At 38.8% G+C, this 23624-nt stretch overlaps 1 protein-coding gene across 1 annotated transcript in view; it reads left to right on the top strand.

Annotated features, from left to right (window-relative positions):
• LOC101156047 (receptor activity-modifying protein 3) overlaps positions 1–22816 on the top strand; it is a 34262-nt gene extending 11446 nt beyond the window's left edge. The window contains exons 2-4 of the mRNA XM_004080950.5: positions 16191–16220; positions 16487–16646; positions 21006–22816. Of these exons, the coding sequence (XP_004080998.1) occupies positions 16191–16220; positions 16487–16646; positions 21006–21261 (446 nt within the window). The 3' untranslated portion in view covers positions 21262–22816. The remainder of the gene's footprint in view (positions 1–16190; positions 16221–16486; positions 16647–21005) is intronic.
• Positions 22817–23624: the final 808 nt, after the last annotated feature.

Here is a 23624-nt window from a genome sequence, read left to right as displayed (position 1 = left end):
CCTCCTGTGTGTCGTTCCCCAGCCTTCCTCTCCGCTGCCCCCTTGACCCCCAGATCCCCTCTGTTTCTTTGAGACCCCGCTCTGATAAATGCAGTCTTCAGTTCCAGTCACAAACGCGGTTTGTGCTGTCTGGCTAAGTGTGTTAACTGGATCCAAACCCTCACAACCCCATGAAAGGTCGACAGTCAGACAGAACACACAATTTCATTATCAAATAAGGATGACACAGGACGTCTTCTCAGGAACTTATTTCAGTTGGGCCGAAAAACAGTCCTCCAGGCAGATTAAAGAAAAGTGGATGTAAGGTAAAGCTTGCTGTGTGTGTGTTTGGGGGGGGGTCTGAATGTGCCAGATAAGTGGGGTTGAAGAAATAAGGGAAACACAGCAACTCACTTATTTCTGGCCACAGCGGACCAGAAAGGTCATACAACCTGTGAGCCAAAACAAAAGTTGTTTAGTTATTTATCACATACAAAAAGCAGACACAAAAACTCATTTGTGGCTTTTTCGTCACGGTTTATTACATTTTTTATTTTGTGCAGTACAAAATACTGAATATACAGAAAAATAGGGTTTGTTTTGCACAAAATTGGAAAAAGAAAAATCCTAATAATAAAAAAATAGCTTTAGCGACCTGTTTAAAATGCTTTTTTGTGTATTCTCAAGTGAATCTAGTAAGTCAAACGAGTTCACATCTTAAACTAAGACACTTTTCTGAAAACCCTTTCAAAATAAAGGTCATATTTTAAAAAGGGGTCGCTTTTGGCATTTGAACTCCTGTTTGCAAAAACGTTTTATATAGTTTGGTTTAAATATATTCTCTGTAGTTTCTGTTTATTTTATTACACATTTTTTGAACGGTTAGTGTACTGAATGTTGTATGGATGGGAAGACAAAATTGATGCACCAAACACTGTCATCAGTCACAGTCAGTGTAATAAACTGCTCATAAAAACATAAAATGGAATATAACGAAAAACTTTAAATATGTTTTTAGGACGGTTTTTGTCATGACGTTTATGATAAAAGTGACATCATCTGTTGCAATCTCTCCTCCTTAAAGACTTAAAGAGATCTGACATTTCACATCACAGTCTTTAGAAGTTAAGATTCATTTTATCTTTGACTTTTGTTCCTGTTTTACAATAGTGTTCCCATTTTTAGTTAAGCAAGACTCTCAGATCTTTTAAAGCTTTGGCATTTTTTTTTAACTAAAAAACAACAAGATGCTCCCATATGTGACAAAGTGTATGTTTTTATAGAGATGTATCAAAATAAACACTGGACTGGTTAAAAAGAAACATTTGACAATTTTAACATCCTTTACATTATACAGAATATCAGTTAATTTGAATTAAACAATCTCAAACAAAAGCAATCTGAATTGTCAAAGAATGAACAGTAAAAAAAAGCATTCATATTGAATTATAAATGTCATTTAAAAAGTGTTTTTAGGTCTGGAAGAATCATACACTTAAATTAAAAATGAAATATTTTGCTTTTTTTCTTGCAAAATTCGCTTTGAGCTCTGAGCCCATTTTCATTTTCATTTTCCCAGTGCAGAAAGGCATTTCCTCCCAGCACCTCTGCTCAGTCTCCTCCACCATTTTCCTGAACTCATTTATTTTGCCGTCAGCTGGTAGATGAATGATGATCGCTCGCAAAGTCTGTCTCCTTGACTTTGCCTGAATGTGAACCCAGCAGATGTGTTTTAAAGAGTAGTGGATGAAAGTAAAATTGATCATGCAGCCTGGATTCCATCTTTTTTTTTTCATTTATGCTTTTTGTTTTATTTTAAGGGATACTCTGTGACCCACAGAGGATGTATTTCAGAAAGATAGTGTCATTGTGACATTGTCTCCTGAGAACAGGTTTCTCTCAGGCAGTCACAGCAGCAGCCAGCTTTAAACCAAACAATTAAATGTATTGGAGCAGGACACTCCATCATTAACAGATAACCTTTCACACTTTCAAACGATGCCTTCTAACCTGTTGTTTAAGATAGATAAACAACATTCACTTGATAAATAAGGTTATTTCCAAAAATGTATAGACCCACTCCCACTGGAACAAATGTACCTTAGACATGTACCCCATTTATTTTCTGTATTTTCTGAAGTTTAAGTTGCAGGAGCCAAAAAAAATTTTTTTAAAGAAGAAAAAACATATATAAGTCACTCATGTGCAATAACTGGTTAGCAGAAAACCAACTCGAATGCTGGTAGGATGGACCAATGAAATCAGTTTCAACAGAAGATAAGCCAAGTGTCACAACCCAGCTGAAGCTGTGACAAAGAAAGAAAGTCACAGCGCTTTGGGTTACGGTTAAAGGGGTTTGCTTGGGTTTACCATTCTCAATATCAATAAATGACAGCTGACAGACACTGCTCTTCCTCCCTTCCTCATCACCCTCGCACTGCCTTGTCAAGCAGGCGTCTCATCTCCTTCCGTTCCCACTGTGCTCCTCAGACTCCAAGTATTCGCCTCAGGTTCTGGGTATCAACCAGGCCTGGATTTAGCCAGCCCTACTATGGGGTAATGGCAGGGGTGAAAGTAGACTTTTGTTTATGTCTATGCTGTAAAGAATTATGTCACCGCAATCTTTTTAATAGCAGTAACTGCAGATAAGGGGTGTAATAATTAATCGATGAATAGATTTATCCAGCCAGATTGATCTGTCTGAGGCAAGTTGTTAATTGAATTGAATCAAACTATACCATTATAAAATCGTTTCAAAATAAAATATATTAATGATCAAGAATGATCAAGCCATCATTACAGTCTAATGAGTGGAAACACTTTGAATTTTGCAAAGTCATGTGACCATACAGTGTGGTTTAATGTTCTAATAATGTTCTGTTTGTATAATTTTGATGTGGAAAAACAACAGTGGGCTGAACTTTCGGAAACTAAAATGTGAATTGATTTGCCATCAATTCTACACATTTAATTTACACTTTTATCTTGCAAGAAATACAAGGAATCTGGAAAACGTCACCTGGTTGAGGACCCAGGTATTGATCTCTGAGTCCTCATGTAGGGTGTCATATCCTTCCGAACCCCTAAAATGCTTAGAAAATCATCACATCCTTCATCTGTAACTATCTTGTCCTTTAATCTATTTGATATTGTTTAAAAGTTTTATGTTGAATGCTCTTCCTGACGCTACTCTCTACATTTCGGCTCCTGGAAGGGCGGAGCACAGAATGCAAACCACAGTCACAGCAGAGAGACGCAGCTTTGGGTTGTATCTCCAAATCCCAAAAAAGACTTAAGGGCGACTTCTTCGATGTTCCGCACCTGATTGGAGGCTGAGACAAACCTCAGTCTTTAATCAAATGTTGACAACTGTGACATTTGGAACTATTTAGCATTTATACAAAGGAAATGACAAATACAATGGAATATATCAGTTTTTTGTAAAATGATTTACTTGATTTTATTTTTCTTTAAAAACAACTACCTGAGCTAAAGGCAAATCCAGTTTTCGAGACTGGGATATTCCACAGCTTAATGGGTTTGCTTGTCCACATGAGCATCAGTAACAACAACCTGTACCTCTTTACTGTGACTCTGGGTCAGCCTCTCTGTCACAGCCACTTCCTGTCCCCGTTTTGTTGTCACCTCAGTGGCTACTTAACATCAGGCCTCTCCTAGAAGGTCATCTATCTTCCTGTCAGGGAGTCCTGTTGATAAAAAGAAAGTCTGAGAGCACAGCTACTTGCCTGCCGGCATTACTGATAGAGGGTCAAGCACCAATCTAATAAAGTCACTGCTTTTATTTCCATGTTTACGTAATGTTATAAAGGTACTTTTTGTACATAACATAGATGTACATAACAATTAAGATGAGATTAATGAAAGTGTGAGGAAACCTGGGGGCTCATCTGTGTGATGATATTGATTATTCTGAAAGAGCCATCAATTCTTAAACATTGGGAAGACTTTTCTCTATTTTATGCATAACAAAAATATCAAGTTTTTTTCTTACTGGTTTTTTTTTAAGTAGGAAAAAAAAAAGTCAAATTTCATCTTTGCAGTTTCACATCCAGGGTGCTCCTCTGTTCCCAGTTCCAATGCTGCATCTAAAGCAAACAAAGCCCTCCCTCAGTTGTTTGCGTCCGTGTTAGTCTCGTTTGCACGCCTCTCCTGTGCACAGCGTGTGAACGCAGTGGGCAGCGTGGCTTAAAAAGCAGAGGAGGCCATTATCTTCAAAGAGCAAAGATCGGTTAAAACTGAGGGGCATTTGAAGACTAAATGAGCCTGAAAATTACTCTTACATGCAGGTTTTTCTTCATTTAGACCACCAATCTTTAGTTTGCTCATCAACAGAACAGTGTTTATACACAACTTGGAAAGTGTTTCAAAAACAGAGGCAGAGACAACTTGTTGTGAAGCTCCTGTGATGAGATTTTCCCAGATGAGTGATGACAATGGTGATGAGGCAGCTTGAGTTGCCGCTTCACAGCAAGAAGGCTCCTTGTTCAGATCTCAGCCTCCCTGGGTTGTGTTGGCTCTTTCTCTCTCTTATATTGTGTGTTTTTCTGGGGAACTCTGCCCCCCTCTTCAAGAAAACATCATTAATTATTTAAATTTGTGTGTTAGCGTGCATAATACATTAAACTTGTGAGCTGCAGGATGTACTCAATAGAAATATGTGTTTTACTGTGACAAACTTGTTTAAATGATGCACACCTGAGTCCTGTACTAGGACTTCTTTTATTGATATTGAAGCAAACAGCAATGTTAAGTTAAAGATAAAGGCAGTTGTTACATTTTTTAAACCCCTTCATGCCTGAATTTATTTCCAATTATATACAAAATTATTTTTCAGTGTTTTTTTCCTTTTAATGTGATGCTAACATCAACCGGAGCTTTGGATTATACGGTACATTGCAAATTAGCGACATGTAGCATGAAAGGATGAAATATTTTTAATTTGAAAAGGCTTTTTTTGGACACTAGAAAAACTGTTTCTCCAAACTTTTTGAGGAATTTTATGAGAGATAGTCTTGAAATCTTTATTTTTGCTAAAAACAAAACAAAACTAAATAAGAGGACCTGGTTGTAAACATCAATGTTCAGAACCAAAAGTTCCCCCATATCGATAGAAAAAAAGTTGATTTTAACTGGCGGCTCCAACAGTTCGGCTATATCTTACTTTATAATAATTTTTTTTCTACAATTCTAAACACTTTTGGGTTATGGCTAGAGTATGTTTTATAATTCCGGCCGTTGATGTCAGGCGCCATCTTGTCTGCATCCAGGTCCCTCTCAAGAAAAAATAGCTTGTTCTGCTTTAAAACATCACCACAATGTTTTAAAACAATGTGTTTTGTTGAACATTTGAATTGTAAGAGAGTAATATTGATGACTTGGAATTATTGAGGCCAAAAAGCAATCAAGAGGAATTACAGAACATTTAAAAGTTGAGGTAGTTTCAGCTTCCTCTTGCTTCCAATGGTACGTTCACATCGCCCACGGCTACGCATGGTCAAGCGACCACTTTCAATGAAAAGTCTATGTAAACACGCATTAAGTCGTGCTTCAGCCTTTCGTGTTCAAATCTCACGCGTTTGCATGCAACTACTCAAGTTTCTACAACTGTTTTCAGGCTATATGCACAACAGGTGTGGCCAAGAAACTGATGTTGAAAGTTAAACCAGGCTGAACTTTTACCAATGAGTATTCAGATTTGGTAGCGAAGTATGGATGGCGTCACTTTTCATTCACTGAAGTGCCGACTTTTTGAAAATTGATCATGGAGGACAGATTAATTAATTGTGGTTTGTGCCCGGATGGAATTCTATGACAGTAAGTCTTTTTTATATCGACATTTTGCACCAAAGGAACAAAGATTCCCCTCCCTTCCTGTGCAGTGTTAACACCATGGCTTATATGCGCCTTTAAGAACACATTCAATGTGTTCATGTGTTCTCTTTGACGCTTTCCAAAAACGTTTCTCTTGGAGGCCATTTGGGAGCATTTTGTCTCTTTCACTCTACATCATTTTCCATCTGTCTACAAAATCCCCAGCTGATTTTCAGGAGCTTGGTCTATTAACCTGTATGGAAAGACAGAGAACCGAGGAGGAGTCAGATGCTGCTGCAGGAAAACAAAACACACCAGACCCCTCCCCCCCCCTATTTAATTTCTTTGCTGAAGTTCTAAAAACAAGTCTTTCCCGCTGTCGGCTGATCCAATGGCTTCTGTGGGATCTTGTCCTACATTTGGAGCAATAAAATATTTACTCAGAGTTGGAAAACCCCAATTTGCAGACAAATGTAATATCTTTTCTTACTAATGAACTTACACCATTATCACAAACCGCTTTTTAACTAATTGTCCTTTAGAGGCATTTGAAGAGGGATAAGATGCAGACTGCGGCCCCCTCTGCTTCCACTTCACTTAGACGGCACAGATGCTTCATCTTCCTCCTTTCACTGTGTTTTTCCTCTCATCTATATTTATCTAACAGCGGTGGATGACAGTGTGCAGGTGCGTGAGCTGCTGCTCAGGTGGCCTGCTGCCAGCTCACATCATCAAACGCCGCGATGTAGTTTCCCCCCATCTAGTCGAAAATAGCTCAGCTTGCTCCATCTAATTCACAGCTTTAATTGCATTTTAATGCAGAAAACACAATGAAAGCAGCATCTCTGTTTGAGGGGAAACCATCGTCAGCTCCCAGCTTTTATCTGCTAATGTAGGAAGTGCCGTGACAGTTCTTTAATGATCATTGCTTGCAGCATCTTCCGAGCTCTGAAACAGGGTTTTACGCATTTCTCAAGTTCATAAGTGCAGCATTTTGCTCATTTGAACTCCCACACTGAAAATCAAATGAGCTTCCTCCAAAATCGGTCGGTCCTTGAATTCTTTGATGAGAAACACAAGACTTAATTAAGCCGTTTGATTATATCTTCAGTAAATTCCTGTTTCTTTGACGATCCACTTGCCATATAAAGCTCTTGTGGTGTATATTAAAGTACTTTTCTTTTTGTAAAGTGAAACCCCTCCATTCGTCTGTAAAGATCTCATTCAGTCAGCTGTTAAAATGCTAATATTCTGTCTGATCTATGAGCTTTTAATGGTCAGATGCCAACATGCGGCAAGATTCCTCTTTCATCATCACTCCTGATGTGATTATATGATGATGAGCTGAGCTTCAATCATGACTGGCTCTATTCACAATGGCCAGGAAAGGCCTCATTAGTGCAAGTGTGAGTGTTTGTCCCGGTCAATCGTGTCTCAGCAACAGCTGTGGCAGCCTCACAAACCTCGGCGAGGAGGAAGCCTACTGAAAGCTGGATAACCTGTGATTGAGCAGAAGGCTGTCCGAACAAGGGAGAATGAGATGAAAATATATTCGCCTACATTTGATGCCAGTGCAGAGCCACAATTGCTCAGAACCAAGTTGGCTGCAGCGTAAAAAAAACATTCTACACAATCCCTGATCTACAGTTGTGCAGACTCAAATAGCAGAGGCAGCTGCAGATTAATTGCATCCTCTCTGTGGATCTGTGGTCGGGAAGCTGTTGGAAAGTTGCCACTCAATGTTTGTTGCAGGCTGAGCAATGTATCTGCATGATAAAGGGAGCTGCAGCTGCGCAGATGCACACAGTGCATGCAAAGTTTAGAGTTCTCTGTCAAATGAGCCCAGCCGAGGGATTGATCAACAAGTCATGGTTTTAGGATACGTCTATCTGTAACTCTTGTGTGTGTTTGAGCAGGAAATCAGTGACTAAACAGCAGGTGTAGTCATGTGACCCTTTGGTTTATGTTTAGCTGGTTAGTTTTTCCAGCTTGTTTAGGCAGGAACGGACACCACCGAGGCTGTTCCATAAATGTCAAAAAGGTGGGGGAAAACAAGTTTTTGAAACACCGCAGTGTTCAGGCTCTACAGCACTTTGTGTGTGATTTTTCTTTTTGGTCAAATAGGAAAGTAACAATTCAATATTCACAAAAACTCAATCCGGGGGCTTCAGCTCCTTCCACAGTCCAAAAACATGCTTCGTAGGTTAATTAGATACTCCCAGGGTGCACCCCACCTTTGCCCAACAGTAGCAAATGCAAGAGCAGGATGGGCTCTTGGACTAAATATGTTGAACCATGCAGGGCAGAGGTGCCCAATACGCTAATCGTTGATGGAAGTGTTGGTAAATCAAGGGCCATGGCAAATACAGACATATATTTTTAAATTTATCAGCCAATCATCACTACTAAGTACATCAGTTAATTGACATGCAGAAGAGCCAATCAAACAACTTCTGAAACAGTGATCTAAAACCCTGTCCCTTGTGAGCTAATGCCTGCTTGCTTTTTTAACCCTCCTTCAGTAATCACTGCTCATCTGGATCAGGTGTGTTCAGTCAATCAGAAACTGGGCTCACTCAATCCAGCTAATCAGCAATTACTGAAGTGGGATTGGCTGCAAAACAATCAGGGCAGTTGCTCACAAGGAGCAGGGTGGAATTGCCTGCAACATATGAGAGTGCACAGTCGTGCAACTGAAATTCAGCGCCACACTATGCTAGCAGATAAGGAGTTTTTCTTCCTCCTAATCTGCAGAAAGATGTGAGCGTTTAGCAAGAGACTCCTAAATGTGAACGTAGCTGCAAAAGGGCTTTATTTTTTCTTGACTGGCCCAAAGTCAGGGACTCAAAAAGAATATCGGTCAGAACGTTTGTTCATGGCACTGACACTGCACCTTTCAGCTTCGTTGTTAACACACGAGTCCCCCTCAAAGACTTGTTGAAGGAAAATGCCAGAGGAACTTTTTATCATGTTGTAATCTGACATATTCATCTAAATTTACCAATTAAATAATTGTCTAATTCACTTTAAAATCTGCTTTTCGTAATGGGTCTGCGTATATAAGTACATAAATATGAACATTTTTTTAGGCTGAGTTTTCTACCTTTGTCTCTTCATTTTTTTGGCATCCTTCCTTTCTGTGCTGTGATTGTCTGTCTCCTTGTGCTCAAACTTGCCACCAAAACCGCATTTTCCTCTGTTTTGAGATGGACCAGATTCTGTGCTCATTAGAAATCAGATGATCTTTTGGACTCTTTGGATCCTCTTTCCACGGGCCATCAGGGTATTAAACACGCATCTAAACCACAAACTATCCCAGCACACACTAGCTTCAAACCTTAACAGCAATACCACCCCAGTACTGTAAAGGCTCACTTTCACCTGAAAACTACTTTAATTTCTTCTGCACAACGTGCAAAACCATATCACGTGCAACATCTTCTGTAATTCTTCAGGCTGTAATTCCTTCTATTTTTATTGATCACCTTTTGTCTTGCATTAATTACCTGTTTTCATTTATTTATTGTATCATCTCCTACTTTACTCTCATAAATATGTATGCATAGTTATTTAAAATATCAGACTCATGAATCATCTTTCAGATAATCATAGCTGTCACGCTCTCATATTTTACCCCTGCTGGCCCTCCTGCTGGTGCTTCCTCAGCAGGACAGGCTTCATTTCACACTTCCTCCTCCTCCACTGCTTTGCTAAGCTCATGATGAGGGAATCCTGCTGGTAGATTGTTCTTCCAGATTCATCATCAGTTGCTCTATTCCAGTTTGCATCTAGTAAACTGAAATGCAGAATTCTCTGCAGCAGAATCTTAGACTGCTAAAGCAAGAAAAAGCACCAACAGATCCATTTATAAGTAAAACGTATACATACAGGGTATGTGACTGTTGCCTTGATCATTTATCACTTTTACTGTTTACTGGACTGAAAGAAATGCTCTGCATTGCAATTCATTGACTGAATTAAGCTCAAGAGTGAAACATTTGGCAAATATCAGACCAGAACTATGATTTCAAATGAAGCCAGACCCCTATTTGAAATGTGTCAGAATTTTGTCGATGCACTAATATTGAAATAATTGGTTAATTAACTTTAGATAATAGTTTGGGCTCCTAAGCATTAAGTTTGGGCATTAAGCAGGAATTTCTGTCTTAATGAAAGGGAACGGTTTCAGAGTGGCCACGTTGCGAACTATCGAGGGGAAAAAAAGGAAAATATATTAATTAATATATTTATCCTGAAATTAAAGTAGTATTTAACACTGTCATTGTGTGCACTACAGCAGCAGACAGTTGGTACAGTCTTTCTGTCGCAGAGATCAGAGCAGAAAATCACCTCCAGGGATTAATAGACTGCTTAAAATGCAAGTCATGCTGTAACTCTAATGTCGCACTTTTGTAAATACTCAGCCTAACTCCCCTTTAAGAATGTACAAGTGTTAATTATCTAAAAGGAAAGACTGCTATTAATGTACAAAATGGATTTTTAATAGCAGAGTTAAAAAAAACTGTTTAAGAACTGAATTTCAGCTTGTGTGACTAAGAAATGTCAGAGATGTTGACTCTGTTTAGGAAATAAAACATTAGGTTGTGTATTACTGAAGTAGAAATAGTTTAACCAAAAACAGAACTATTTTTCTTCTTGATGGGACTTAGCTTAAAGTTCAATGTGGGGATGAAGACGGGTTTCTCTTCTGAGCTGGTTTTGAGATGAAAATTCTCTGAAAAATCGGAGCTGTTCATTGAATAAAACATTTTTATTCCACGTCATTTAATTCAGAGGCCTGGCCTCTTCAGACATAAAAATAGTCTCTAGAGGAAGCATAAAAATACATTTTTGCTAAACTCAGGGAAGCAAAGTTCTTTTGCTCTTGTAACTGCTCTGAAAATGGTCCATATGTTACTTTTGGGCACTAAGAAAATATTCAGTCTTTATTTTTGACAAGCCAAAAAGTTTCAAAACAGCAAAGTGATTGCACAATGTGTTGCACAAAGCCGTTCAGCTGCAAACACTCTGATTTCAGTGTTGAGGACTTTAAAGAGACGGCGGCTGCACCAGCTTGCTTTGAAAAATGTTGCATAAACTTTGAATTTATTCAAACTGTGAATCAGGTCAAACATTTTTAGTGACGCTCCAGGATAAAGACAAAAAGTTAAAGCAAACACAACAAAGCCAGCCCTTTTCCTTGTGCTTGAACATTTTAAAAACATCCACTGATGATAAAGTAGTTTTGTAGACAATAATTACTCTTTGGAAAAGAGCAGGTTAAAGCAGCAATTTATAAAAAATTTAGGATTCATGAAATTAGTGAGGAATTTAAATGACGATGTGAAGGCCTGATCACGTTGGACGGTTAGTTCTGCTAAGTCCATTCATTTCTGATAATGGACACCTCGAAGGGCATTATCCCGCTTTTACCATGGTCATGTACGAAAGAAATTAATATGAAATATTAATCAATTATTAGTGCTGTTATTTTTCAGGCTTAAATGGTTTTTCCCAAGAAACTGAATTTTGGTACAGGGTGTAATGCTTAACAACTACTGAGCCTGCACTGTCCTCCATCTGTCACAACCAAGGAAATTGGTATATATATGCTAAACGTCAAGTGATAAAAACCATCATTTCAGAGGAAAGGTTCACCTCTTACTGCTTGCTTATGACCCGATGATGAAGCAAGAGTTTGTTTCAAAGAAACAAAGTCCACAAGTAGTTTCATAGATTGCTTTTTTTGGAAGAAATTTCCACCATTAACTCTGATCATAAATAGACAGATGATAGATGTCCATCATAGGGACATTTGAAGGACAGAGATCTTTTCTACTGTCTTGCTGTTGTGATAAACCGTGAAATAATTCCACCTACATTCCAGGTTTCTGTTGCTCTGGTCACCCGCTAGAGTTTATAATATGGACCATCCAGGATATGTGACCAGAACTTCTTCTCCAGATGTCTATTATCCCGTTTTATTTAACAGTTGGACAGAATCTAAATATGGCTCAAAAACACTTGATGACTATGTTTGCTTACAAAATTTAAAGGACGCTATTTATGGAGTTTTCTTTTTGGTGTTTATGCAGCACAAATGAGGAGACAGACCTGTGGGAACAAGACGGCGGAAGGCTAAGTTTGGAAGTCCGAGAAGGAGAGCTTTTAAAGAATGCAGTTTTTCTAGTGTGCTCCTAATCCCCATGAAATTTCTACCAGCGTGCTGCTCTGTGGATGGAAAAGACTCATTTTCTTTGTGCTGTGATTGGGAAATTCGGAGATATTGTCTCTGTGTGCAATATTACCCTAATGCTATGATTCCATCTTAAGGAGGGGGCAAAAAGCTGAATCTTTTTGACCCTGTCATCCTCTGTGGAGTGTTTCCATTAGTTAAAGTAAAGTTGGGAGTTGCTGCTCGTAATTTATTTGTTTGATTCAATACCTTAATCTTCATCTTGGGTAATTTCTTCAACTGATGTTCCTGGTTCTTTACTTCTGTTATTTCAAAGATGAGATTTGTAGTGCATCTGTCGGATTTGTATGAAAGTCCTCAAAGCTATTCTTTGCTCTAGAGCTTCCATGCAGGCTCACAACAGGGGCTTGGTGGCTAAACGCTCTATCTCCAACCGTACTTTTACTAATTCTAGGAACCACATGCAGTCCTGCATTTTGGGAGCCAAGTGTTCTATTTGGATGGTAAGGCACTATGAGGTCTTTAATATAGGATGGGGCCATACCGTAAGGCCTTATACATTAACAGGAGGATTTTTAACTTTATTCTAGAATAAACTGGGAGCCAGTGAAGTGAAACTAACACAGGAGTGATGTGATCTCTTGTGCTAGTTCCTGCTAACAATCTAGCTGCTGCATTCTGAACAAGCTGGAGACTTCTTAAGGAACTCTTAGGACACGCTGCTAACAAAGAGTTACAGTAATCCAGCCTCGACGTAACAAACGCATGGATGAGTTTTTCAGCATCACTTTTAGAAAGTATATTTCTGATTTTAGCAATATTCTGCAGGTGAAAAAAGGCAGTTCTACATGCCTGAGATATGTGAGCCTTAAATGATAAATACCTGGTCAAATAAAAACCCCAAAGTTTCTAACTGTGGAATTGGGGGCTATATTTATGCCATCCAGGGAGACTATCTGATCAGGCAGAGCATCTCTGAGGTTTTTAGGACCTAGTTTAATGACCCCTGTTTTTTTCTGGGTTCAAGAGGAGGTAATTAATTGTCATCCAGGTCTTGATGTCTCTGACGCACGCATTCAGTTTCTCTATATTGTCATTCTGGCCAGGTTTAATGGACAAATACAACTGTGTATCATCGGCATAACAATGAAAATGAATGTTGTGTTTCCTGATTATGTTTCCTAGGGGTAGCATATAAAGCATAAACAGGATGGGTCCTAAAACTGAGCCCTGTGGGACTCCATAGTTAACTCTAGTGCACCAAGAAGAATGTCCATTTACATTAACGAACTGGTACCTATTGGATAAATAGGATTTAAACCACTGGAGGGCAGATCCTCTGATCCCTATGTCATGCTCTAATCTTTGGAGTAAAATACTGTGGTCGATAGTGTCCAAAGCTGCACTGAGATCTAACAGGACCAGAATAGAAAGTAGTCCCTTTTCTGAGGCCAATAACAAGTCATTAGAGACTCTAACTAGAGCAGTTTTTGAGCTGTGGTGGGGTCTAAACCCCGACTTAAAGTCTTCAAAGTGGCTGTTGTCCTGGCAGTCAAGCTGCTTAACTACAACTCTTACTAGGATTTCAGAAATAAAGGGGAGGTTTGATATTGGTCTATAGTTGGCCAAATTGCTAGGATCTAAACTGGGCTTTTTCAGATGATGTTTAATAACTGCATATTTAAAAGACTGTGGCACGTAACCCGTTTCCAGAGAGGTATTTATTATCATTAATATGGATTCATCAATTAGGGGGAAGGTTTCTTTAAAAAGTCTGGTGGGAATTCGTCTAACAGACAAGTTGAGGATTTGGAGGACGTAATAATTTATGCTTTTTCCGCTTGATCCACAGCAGTGAAGCAGTCTAATGTTACAGAGGTTTCTATGGATGCCTCCAGTTCTGTCGCTTCAGCCTGCTCTGGGCTGATAGTAGGAATAACTTGATTCAACTTATATCTAATATTTGAGATTTTACTATCGAAAAATGTAAGAAAATCATCAGAGCTGAGAGAAACAGGAACATGTGGTTTTACTGAGCTCTGACTGCGAGTTAATCTAGCAATAATGCTAAAAAGAAATCTTGGATTATTTCCATTCTCTGATATTAAGGTTGAATAGTACTGGCTTCTAGCTCTACGCAGAGCTTTTTTGTAATTTAATAGGCTATGTTTCCAGGTATTCAGAGACTGCTCTGAACCGGAGCGATGCCATTCTCTTTCCAACTTACGGATTACTTGTTTAAGAGAACGTGTTTCAGCGTTAAACCACGGTGCTACTCGGTTTGTCTAACGAATTTAGGTTTCAGGGGGGCAACAATATCGAGTGTACTCCTGAGGGCTTGTAAGGCATCATTAACAAACAGGTCATTTATACTAGGACTTATGCTATGGGAGCTGGTCTCAGAGTATTTGCTCAAAATGTGACTAAGTATTGGTTGAACTGTGAGTTTAAACACAGACACAGAACGGTGAGATAAGGTTCTTCTAAGCTGTTTCTTATTCACTGTGGCAGTAGCATATTCTAATGTAAACTGGAAGGTAATCAGAAAGTGATCAGAAATGATGGGGTTAAGAGGAAGGACACTCAGCTGGCCAATCTCTATACCATGGGTTAAAAAAGCAGCTCTCAAAAGCAGCTTCCTTCCCCCTATCTTCCATAAAACTGACGCATCTTTAGTCATTTCATACATTAAGTGGTCAGATTTTTAATGTTTTGGTAGATGCTTGTTTTTGCTCTGATGCTAAATATCACATGACGTTAGTATCTGCAGTTTATTGTATATCAGCTTCTAAATTACTTTTGCTCAAAGGTAAACTTAAAGAATACTTTTTCAATGTATCTTTTTCAATCAAAAATTACAATTTGTTGAACTATGTAAAGTAATTGTTAATTTAAAAAAACACAAGAAGCTAAAATTTACGATCAAAGTCCAACTCTGTCAAACAGGGAAGTCTCTATATTTAGAAGCGTGGCCTGGTGAGAGTCTTTGTCCTGCAGGACGTCTATCGCCACGATCCTCCTTCGCTGCTTCAAAGGGAGATCCACCTTCCTTCCTGTGCGGCGGCATTTTTAGCCTGTGCCGCATTTGCTTTGTGAATTAATTTCTGATCAGAGAGCAGGAAGCAGAGAAGTTTGTCCGAAGCCTGCTCTAAGGCGGCGGGTCATCGAGGGCGCAATTCTTCACCTGCTTTAACTCTGCCGCAGTTAAATTGAGATATAGAGACGATATGCAGGGCAGCAAACGGGATAAGTAATTCATCTTTCAGTATTAGGTTGTCAAAAAGGTCGGGAAAAGCTGGGCAGGGATGCTGGGACTCTGAGAGAGTGTTTGCTGAGTGACCTTTGAAGAACAGCTGATTAAAGATAAGTCCTGGTAATTAACAGTGACAAGACAGTCACCTCTATCAGGAGTTTAAACTTCTCTCTATGGAGAAACGTTTTAAAAAGAACATACAGGGAAGTGTACATTTAAAAAAAAAGGTTGGTGACTTGTAAAATAATTGCAACTGCACTGACTATAGATGCTTGAATACATTTCCAAAGGAGATGAAAGCGCTCCGATACCCTACACATCTTGCTTCATCTTTAGAGTGACAAAAAGACAGTTGGGTAAATGACCGTGGACTATTTTTGACCACTTTTTAATGGGTTTTCTCAGTGCTTGGGGATGGAGTTACGTGCTGAAAACCATGTGGGAAATGGAAGAATGCCAAGAAAAGAAAAAAAAAAGACATTTCCTGTGAAAATGTAGTAGTGGCTGGGAGCAGAAAGCTTTCATCTTACCCAGCTGAAGGAGTGAAAGTCTCCGCAAATATGGCAGAAGAGGAAGAAAAATCACAGGTTGGAAATAAACACCCCAAGTAGAACGTTATGACCATCTAAATAAATAATTTGACAAGCTTGGTGCATGCTTGATTGTGAAGCCTTTTGCGTTTGGCTGCTTTGTTAAAAGGCAGCTCTTGTTGAATACTCAGCTGACATTTATCAAATGTCAGCAAATATCCTTTTTTGGAGAGCTTTTAGTATTCATTGAGACCACGGGCCAAAGGTCCATCACAACAAAACCTGACAACCAAGAGAGTGGCTGTAGATGGAGGGGGTGTCAAAGCTTGATGCTAAGGAACGAAAAAATCTTCCTAAATGTCTGTTCTGATTGTTTTCCTGTGTTTTTTTCCCTTCATAGTTAATGCTTGGATGATGAGAGGGTTATCAGGTGAGCATCTCCACTCTTTGTTTTGACAAATGGAAAGGAAATAGTTTGTTCTTTGCACAATAGAAAAACAGGTCTTTACATACAACAGAGACTGTAATCCACAGCTGTATCACACATAATGACGAGAAGCTTGTGAGGAGAAATTCATAGAAAACACAAAACTGAAAAATACATCAATGTCTGCCATGTTACACCTCAGAGAATGTCTTCCTTATCCAAAGTCGCACACAGCCTATCTCAATTTTCTATCATTTTCTTTCTGACAGCCACAGACACTATCAGTGTTGAGCCCACCTCCCCCTGGAGGAGGAGAATCTGCAATGAGTCTCGTCTACAGTGGGAGGTGGAGGTCTGCGGGGAGGACTTCAAGCGAAACATGGCCCACATAGATCCACAGCACTGGTGCAACCTCACGCACTTCATCAGGTAGGAACCTACGTGCAGCCTGATGTCTGGAAGCATTTGAAACCAAATCTACATTTTTGGTTCAAGTCACTTCAGACACGCGATTTAGGAAAAGAACACATTACACCACAAAATTAAAAGATGTAATGTCTAAAAAACTGTAACACAATCATTGTAGAAAACAGTAAAAAATAAAACTGGAATTTGTACCCTTGCAGTGAAATATTTGGACAAAAATAAAGCAGAACAGGAAACTCAATGGTGACAGTTCTAATATCTATTACTGCTGTAATGTTTTCCTCTTTGGCTGGATAAAATTACTGGTAAATTAGTCTATAAGAAAGAGAATCAAGCAGGTTCTGAATAGTTGTGGGAGGAATTTAAATTGATTTGTCAGCCAGAGTAGATCTCAGCTCAGTGCGTGTCTTTCTGTTGAAAATGAGAATCAAAATGTTTCTTTTCTTGCAATTTGAATGTATTGATAATGCCATTTATATAAAAGAAACATGCAACTTACTCTAAATTTAAAACAAATAATAGTATAAAACCGCAATGAGATGGAATCAGGTGTTGAGGGTTAAGTTTTTTTGTACAAGCTGCAAAAATACAAAGATGGCTTGTTACAACATTTAAAAAATGAGATAAGCTGTTTCCTTTGGCTCTTTTCTTATTGCAGGAAACAAGTGCCAAAATGTAGGAGAGCCTATGAATAGCTTGTCTATAAAACAGCTATATTCAAAGACTCTCGTAATGCTTTTCAGCGAAAGAAATGAATATGTAAAAGAGTAAGCTCTGCAAGTTCTGTGATCTGATACAGAAACAGTCACTCATCCTCAGCCTTCCTGTGAAGCCGCCTTTAAGTTGGTTGTAAAACTGACAATGTGAAGGCGGCGTGGGGCTGGATTACATCAAGATGGGAAGCAGATAGAGTTTATGACATGCTAAATTACACACACAGTGAGATCCTGGTAAATCTTTACAGTAATGTGATCATTGCTGCATGTCTCCTCCTGACACTTCCTGTCATTTTTTCTAATGGAAGAAAGCTAAAAAAATACTGGAGATCTGCAGAGGTTTACAGGACTGAGACTGATTTCAGCCAAACGTAACACTTGGCACTGATGAAGTAATCTTTCACAGTGTTTTCTTAAAAAAATCAAACAAGAAACAATTTTAGAGTTGTTCTGACCATTGCAACATTTGTTTGTGGATTTTCACCGCTGTTGACGATTACGACTCAGAGACGTCAGTTTCAAATTGTTTTGACTGAAAACTGTTGCTTCTATGATTTAAAAAGTGTTTATATACTCCAATAAACGTTGGTGCAGTTTAGATTATTTGATAGATTTACACAAAAAATGCCAACAATCTTACATGGGACTACAAGCCATCCAGCACCTCACACATTTTGTCTCCCTTATTTTAGTTTGTGACAGTGCAACACAAGGACGAGGATGATCCATCCTTAGGGTGCAGTGTGAGTGAACCTAGACCAAAGAATGGTTTCAGTTATATTACTGCTGATTGCACACGTAAAAACTCAAAACCCACAAATCCTAAAACACCCCTGTGTATTGAAGTGTTACACCTGAGGGTACAATATTTGTTCTTGACATGTGACACTTCAACTCAGTTAGCTGCAATCACTTTTGCTGCTTTTAACAAAAAAATTAAGAGACAGTTGACTTAGATTTAATTTGCTTTTTGGATGACTTTGTTGCTCCATGCTGTGGTTAGGTTTATTAGGTGGAAATTATCTTCAAAAACTTCTGTTTTAGCTCCTGCGTAAAATAAAAAACCAAGTTCCATATTTTCCACACTATAAGGTGCACCTAAAAGGCTTTTGACAAATAAGTATGTTTTTCTTTTTTAGAAAAAAAAACAGTTTTCGTTTTTTGTTCCTATCAGGTTTTGTGTTGACTAAGCAATACATTTATGTAAAACTGAGTTGTTGTTAAATTTGTGTGCTATTACAACCTTAATGGAACAGTGATAAATGTATTTTCACTTTTATCCATACGATTGCTGAAAAAAGCAGCCAAAGTCAAAACCCACCTGAAGCTAAAAACCTTTTCCTAAATTCCCATCACTCTTCCCTCTCAACAACCGGAGCCTCCCAGTCTGAATATTTACATAACCGTTACTCCTGAAAGGAGTCATCCTCTTGAAAACCCTGGCACCTGGAGGAAGATCAAAAACTTGAAGAGTTGTGTCTCCCCTTTGTCTCACCTCTGGCCTCTCGTGTTTGTCTTTTCCCTCTCACTTCAACTGCAGAGTCAGAAGGTAACAGGGTGTACTTTGACGTAGCTGTCAAGCACACGATTTTACACTCCAAAGTTTAAATAATCCTCTGAATTATCTGTTGGCAGGAAATATTTGAACTTTTCCTGATTTGCAGCATGGCAGGTTAAGTGAATCTTTTGTATGGTAATATATAATAGGCAGTCAGAAACTGTTTATCTTGCCCAACTCCAAATGTCTGTGAAGCCATGTGGGTCTCATCTCAGTTATGTGTGATGCACATGTCTGGCTGTAAGGGCAGATTGGGCGTTGCATGTACAAAATTTACGAAGAATTCGGAATGAAGGTATAAAACAAAAGATGTAGGAATTATAAGGATTCTGTAAAATGAGATGTAATCCAAATTTAACTTCTTTTCGAGCCCAAAATATTCAGTCTTTTTGTTGTGTTTTTACAAATGTTCAGGGTTGTTGGGATTATTACAAGAAATGCACAATGTAGGCTTCATATGCATTAATACCAGTTGTTTATTTATTTTGTTACCTATAGTTTGTTTTGCTTTCTTTCTGTCATTTACCAAATAATTACTAAGCTTGTTTGGGTTTGAAGTGTTTCTGCCGTTCATGTTAGACCTTTCAGACTGCTTTGGAAGGAGTATTAGAAAACATCAGGGAGAACTGGAACAGATCAATAATTGCTTGTAATTGCTTGTTTCTTGCTATTTTACCTATAAGGAATAAAATGTTAGAAAATAACTGTTTCTAAAATACAATTAATGAAATTTCTTAATTATAGGCAACCACATTTAGAAATAACTGACAAACTTGCCAGTGTCAGCGTTATTACGATATATAGCTGATATATATAGATATATATTTGTACTGTTTAGAAACACCTTTTTTTTTTAAACTATTTTTTTCCTTATTTCCTGTTTCCCTTTTCATTTCCCATGCATAACATTTCCCAGGTTATTTTGTAAGAACTCTTGTTTTAAACAAAAAAAATAAAATGAAATAAATGAATTTTCAGATTACACCTTGCTTGTTAGTTTTTGGCAGCCAACATCAATATTTTCATTAACTATTTTTTTAGATTCCTAAAGTATTGATGTTGAAAAGAAAATTGCAAAAGCATCAAAACAAAAGTGTTTTTGCTTTTAAATGGCTTATTTTTTAATGTCTGAACTCTTCCTTCCTCCTGGATTTAAAGATTTTTATTTGTTAAAAACATTTTTTTTATGATAAAACAGAGGTCCGTTAAAGCTTTGACCTAACCTCCATTCTGTACAGATGTTGGGAGTTGTGTTTTTCTAGCTTGTCTTACACACAAAAATAGTTTTACTTTCACACAAGACAAACGTTTTTTCCCCCCACAAACTTTGCACCAATTGACTTAAAACAAAAGGCCTCAAAGAAATGGAGAAATCAATTCATCTTTGCCTGCCATGTACAGACTGCAGGACAGCAGTCAAAATATTTTAAGCCAAACTACATCTTCATCATTTCATTTGTCTTACAAAAAAGGGAAAAAATATCATCATCAAGAACTCATTGTCGCATACAGGTCAGGTTAACTCTGCAAAATTTGGGGAACTTCTCCTTTGACATTTATGTGAACAATAAGCACAATACCATAAATCCAGGCGTGAGGAGCATTTCATCTTGAGACTCTGATCCGACTGGGGGGGCACAGGGTCAATTCACTGCTGAGCTGGAGCCGCGGCATTTATTCATGAGAATCTAAGATGGACTTTGAGGATAAAGAAATGAGGATGGAGGAAGGGGGATTTGGCTGGGCTGAATGTACTCATCAGAGCTGAGCTGTGGTGCTGCAAAGATCCAGGGCAGCGCTGAGCGACCCTACTCAAATAAAGTGTGGTAAAAGGCTGAAGAAGTGAGGAGGCGGCAATGGATCTTTGGTCACAATGATGGATTACTAGCCCAATCTCAAAGACTTAGGTTATTAATAGCCGAACCACAGCAGGATTGAAACGCTTCTTTTGCCATTAGAGACCCTTGTGACGTGACAGGAAATGACTCACTCCACAACAGTTCTTCATTCCATGTATTAATGTTAGAAAAAATACATGCTAAGTCTCTGATAGAGTTTCTAATCCTCTTCTCTTGTCTGTCTCCTCAGTGAGTACCACCTCTTCACCCTCTGTACAGAGAATAAGTCCCAAAATGTCAACTGCTACTGGCCCAATCCCCTGGTGGAGAGCTACATCATCCGCATACACAAGCACTTTTTCTCTAACTGCACCTTGGAGCAGGTGGTGTGGTTTGACCCCCCGGACGACACCCTTGCCATCCTCATCCTCATCCCGGTTTTCCTCACCTTAGCCATGATAGCTCTGGTTGTTTGGTGCAGCAAGAGAAGCGATATTCTGGCTTAGCTCACCTAAGAGGACAAGAGAGGGTGAATTGAAAATGTCACTTTTAAAGGACATCCTTCTGCTTGGTCAAATTATCCTCAAAGGATGTGGATGTTGTAGAAAAAACGAGAATCAAAAGCTTTTTCAGTGGAGTTTTAGTACAGATTAATGTGTCATTTATTCGCTTAGTGTTCAACAAGTGTTTTCAACACAATATGTCTCCACACACATCTGATGTGTCAAGATATCATATCATTCTGATGAATTAGTTGATGAATTACATCAACTAAGCTTAGCATGATTAAAAACAAAGTCACTTAACTCTCCTGGTTAGCTAAAAAAAAAAGCCGTAATCCTTTAACACCAGAGATGTTGCCGGCGACACCTAAAAAAAACATGCTCTTTGACCTACCGTAACACATGATCAATGGAAATTAGCTGATTCTGACCGATAAGTGGCTTTTTAGGTCAGCTTTGCACCAATATGTAACACATTACAAATGTAAAGTGTTGCAAAACGGCACAAAAAGGCTTTTTGTCCATGACAGAATCAGCTGGTTTACGTTGCTTGCATAAACACTTCACTACTGTCAAGTGTTTAAGGCTGCTTTTGGGCTGGAATTACATTAATTGCGTAAACAATTGAAGAGTTATGCTCGTCAAAAGAATGTATACACTGGAGCTAAAGCTCTGGTGTTAAGGGGTTAAAACGATCGTCTGTCCAATAAAGGCTTTTCGCTTGGATTGAAGAGGTGGTTTCATTAAACACATACATCTGAGAGTTTTAAAAAGCCTTTCAAAATATGTCCCCTCCTCAGTCATGCTAGCTTTTCTTTCCATCATTTCAGTGTAAATGCTAAGCTAACTAGCTGCAAGATGCCTGTCGCCTCATTTGTCTTCTTGGCAGGAAACAGACTAAAGTACTGCAATGCTTCTTTGAGAAACTAAAAAAAAACTTTTTTTGGTCTAATTCCTGGGAGGATTTGACCAGCTGGACAAAACTGTGATTCATCCCTGAAACTTTTGGATCCAGACTTCAGACCTCAGAGATTCCTGTCAGAGCACTGTATCTACGCTGAAGGCCAAAGGACGCCTGGTGTCACTGATTGAACTTTAAAGCTTTGGGAAATAAGACCCAATGAGATAGTTGTAAAACACCCCAAACGGATGGTTACCACTGGAATAGTCACACTGGCCAAAGACGTCTGTACTATTCCAATACTTTCAGGATTCAAACTTTCTGCGCTCCCCAAAGGACTGTGTCTGAGGAGTTTAACTTATAAAATACTGTTGTTAATAAACTGTTATTAATTACATGTGGGGTTCTCAACAGATGCAATAATTATGAACTGACACTGAGACCTCATACTGTACAGTTCTGCTCTGCGTCTTCTGCTGTCTGCTGTATCTGTGTTTGCTCTCCAGTACCACTTTCATTCATAACAAGTTAGAAAAAATCTCTGTGTTTTATTGCTTCTTTGAAACACTGCCTTTTACTTTCTATTGAACCATCACTCCATCTGCCAACTCGCACCTACGTATACTGTTAATAAAGGTGGTTTTGTTAATAAAAAAATGTGTTACCGGGCTGCACGGTGGCACAGTGGTTAGCACTCTTGCCTCACAGCAAGAAGGCCTCCGGTTCAAGATCTGGCTAGGGGCCTTGAAACAGAACATCATTGGGGAACCTTTCTGTGTAGAGTTTGCATGTTCTCCCCCTGCATCCGTTTGTCCTCTCTGGGGTCTCCGGCTTCCTCCCACCGTCCAAAAACACGCTTCATAGGTTAACTGGCAACTCTAAATTGTCCATAGGTGTGATAGTGAATGGATGTGTGATATGTAGCCCTGCGACAGACTATCGACCTGTCCAGGGTGTCCCCTGCCTTCACCCACAAGTGGCCGGGATAGGCTCCAGCAGCCCCGTGACCCCGAAAGGGAATAAACGAAAGAAAATGAATGAATGACTGAATGTTACCACCTGGAATTGGGTGGTGCGTGCACTGCATGAAGAAAAAAACAGTACCGGTAAGTGTTATGTTTTGGAAAAAAGAAAGCAAAAATTGGTGACAAGTTGGTAAATGATATCCAGACTCAAACGTGACACAATCTGCCACTCCAGCAAAGATGTTAATGCTCAACAAAAAAACTCGTATCTCATGAAATCATTGGAGAAAAATGCAAAAACGAAAACCATATTTATTAGCTTGTACTGTTCTGATGTGCATTCCTAAGTCTGGAATAAATTGTCTTAAAAAAAAACACCACATGAAAAAAATCTGGAACAAAGTGAAAACATTTCAATTGACCATGTGACAGATTACAGGGGGTGATGACAAGTTGCAAAAAGCATTTGACCCATAATTTGTTTCATCGGCTTAGAGTTC

This window comes from Oryzias latipes, chromosome 20 (genome assembly GCF_053564925.1).
Source record: "Oryzias latipes strain Hd-rR chromosome 20, Olatipes_Hd-rR_3.1".
Lineage (NCBI taxonomy): Eukaryota > Metazoa > Chordata > Actinopteri > Beloniformes > Adrianichthyidae > Oryzias > Oryzias latipes.
The sequence above is the reverse complement of the archived record's forward strand: the minus strand, read 5'-3'. Positions and strand labels throughout refer to the sequence as shown.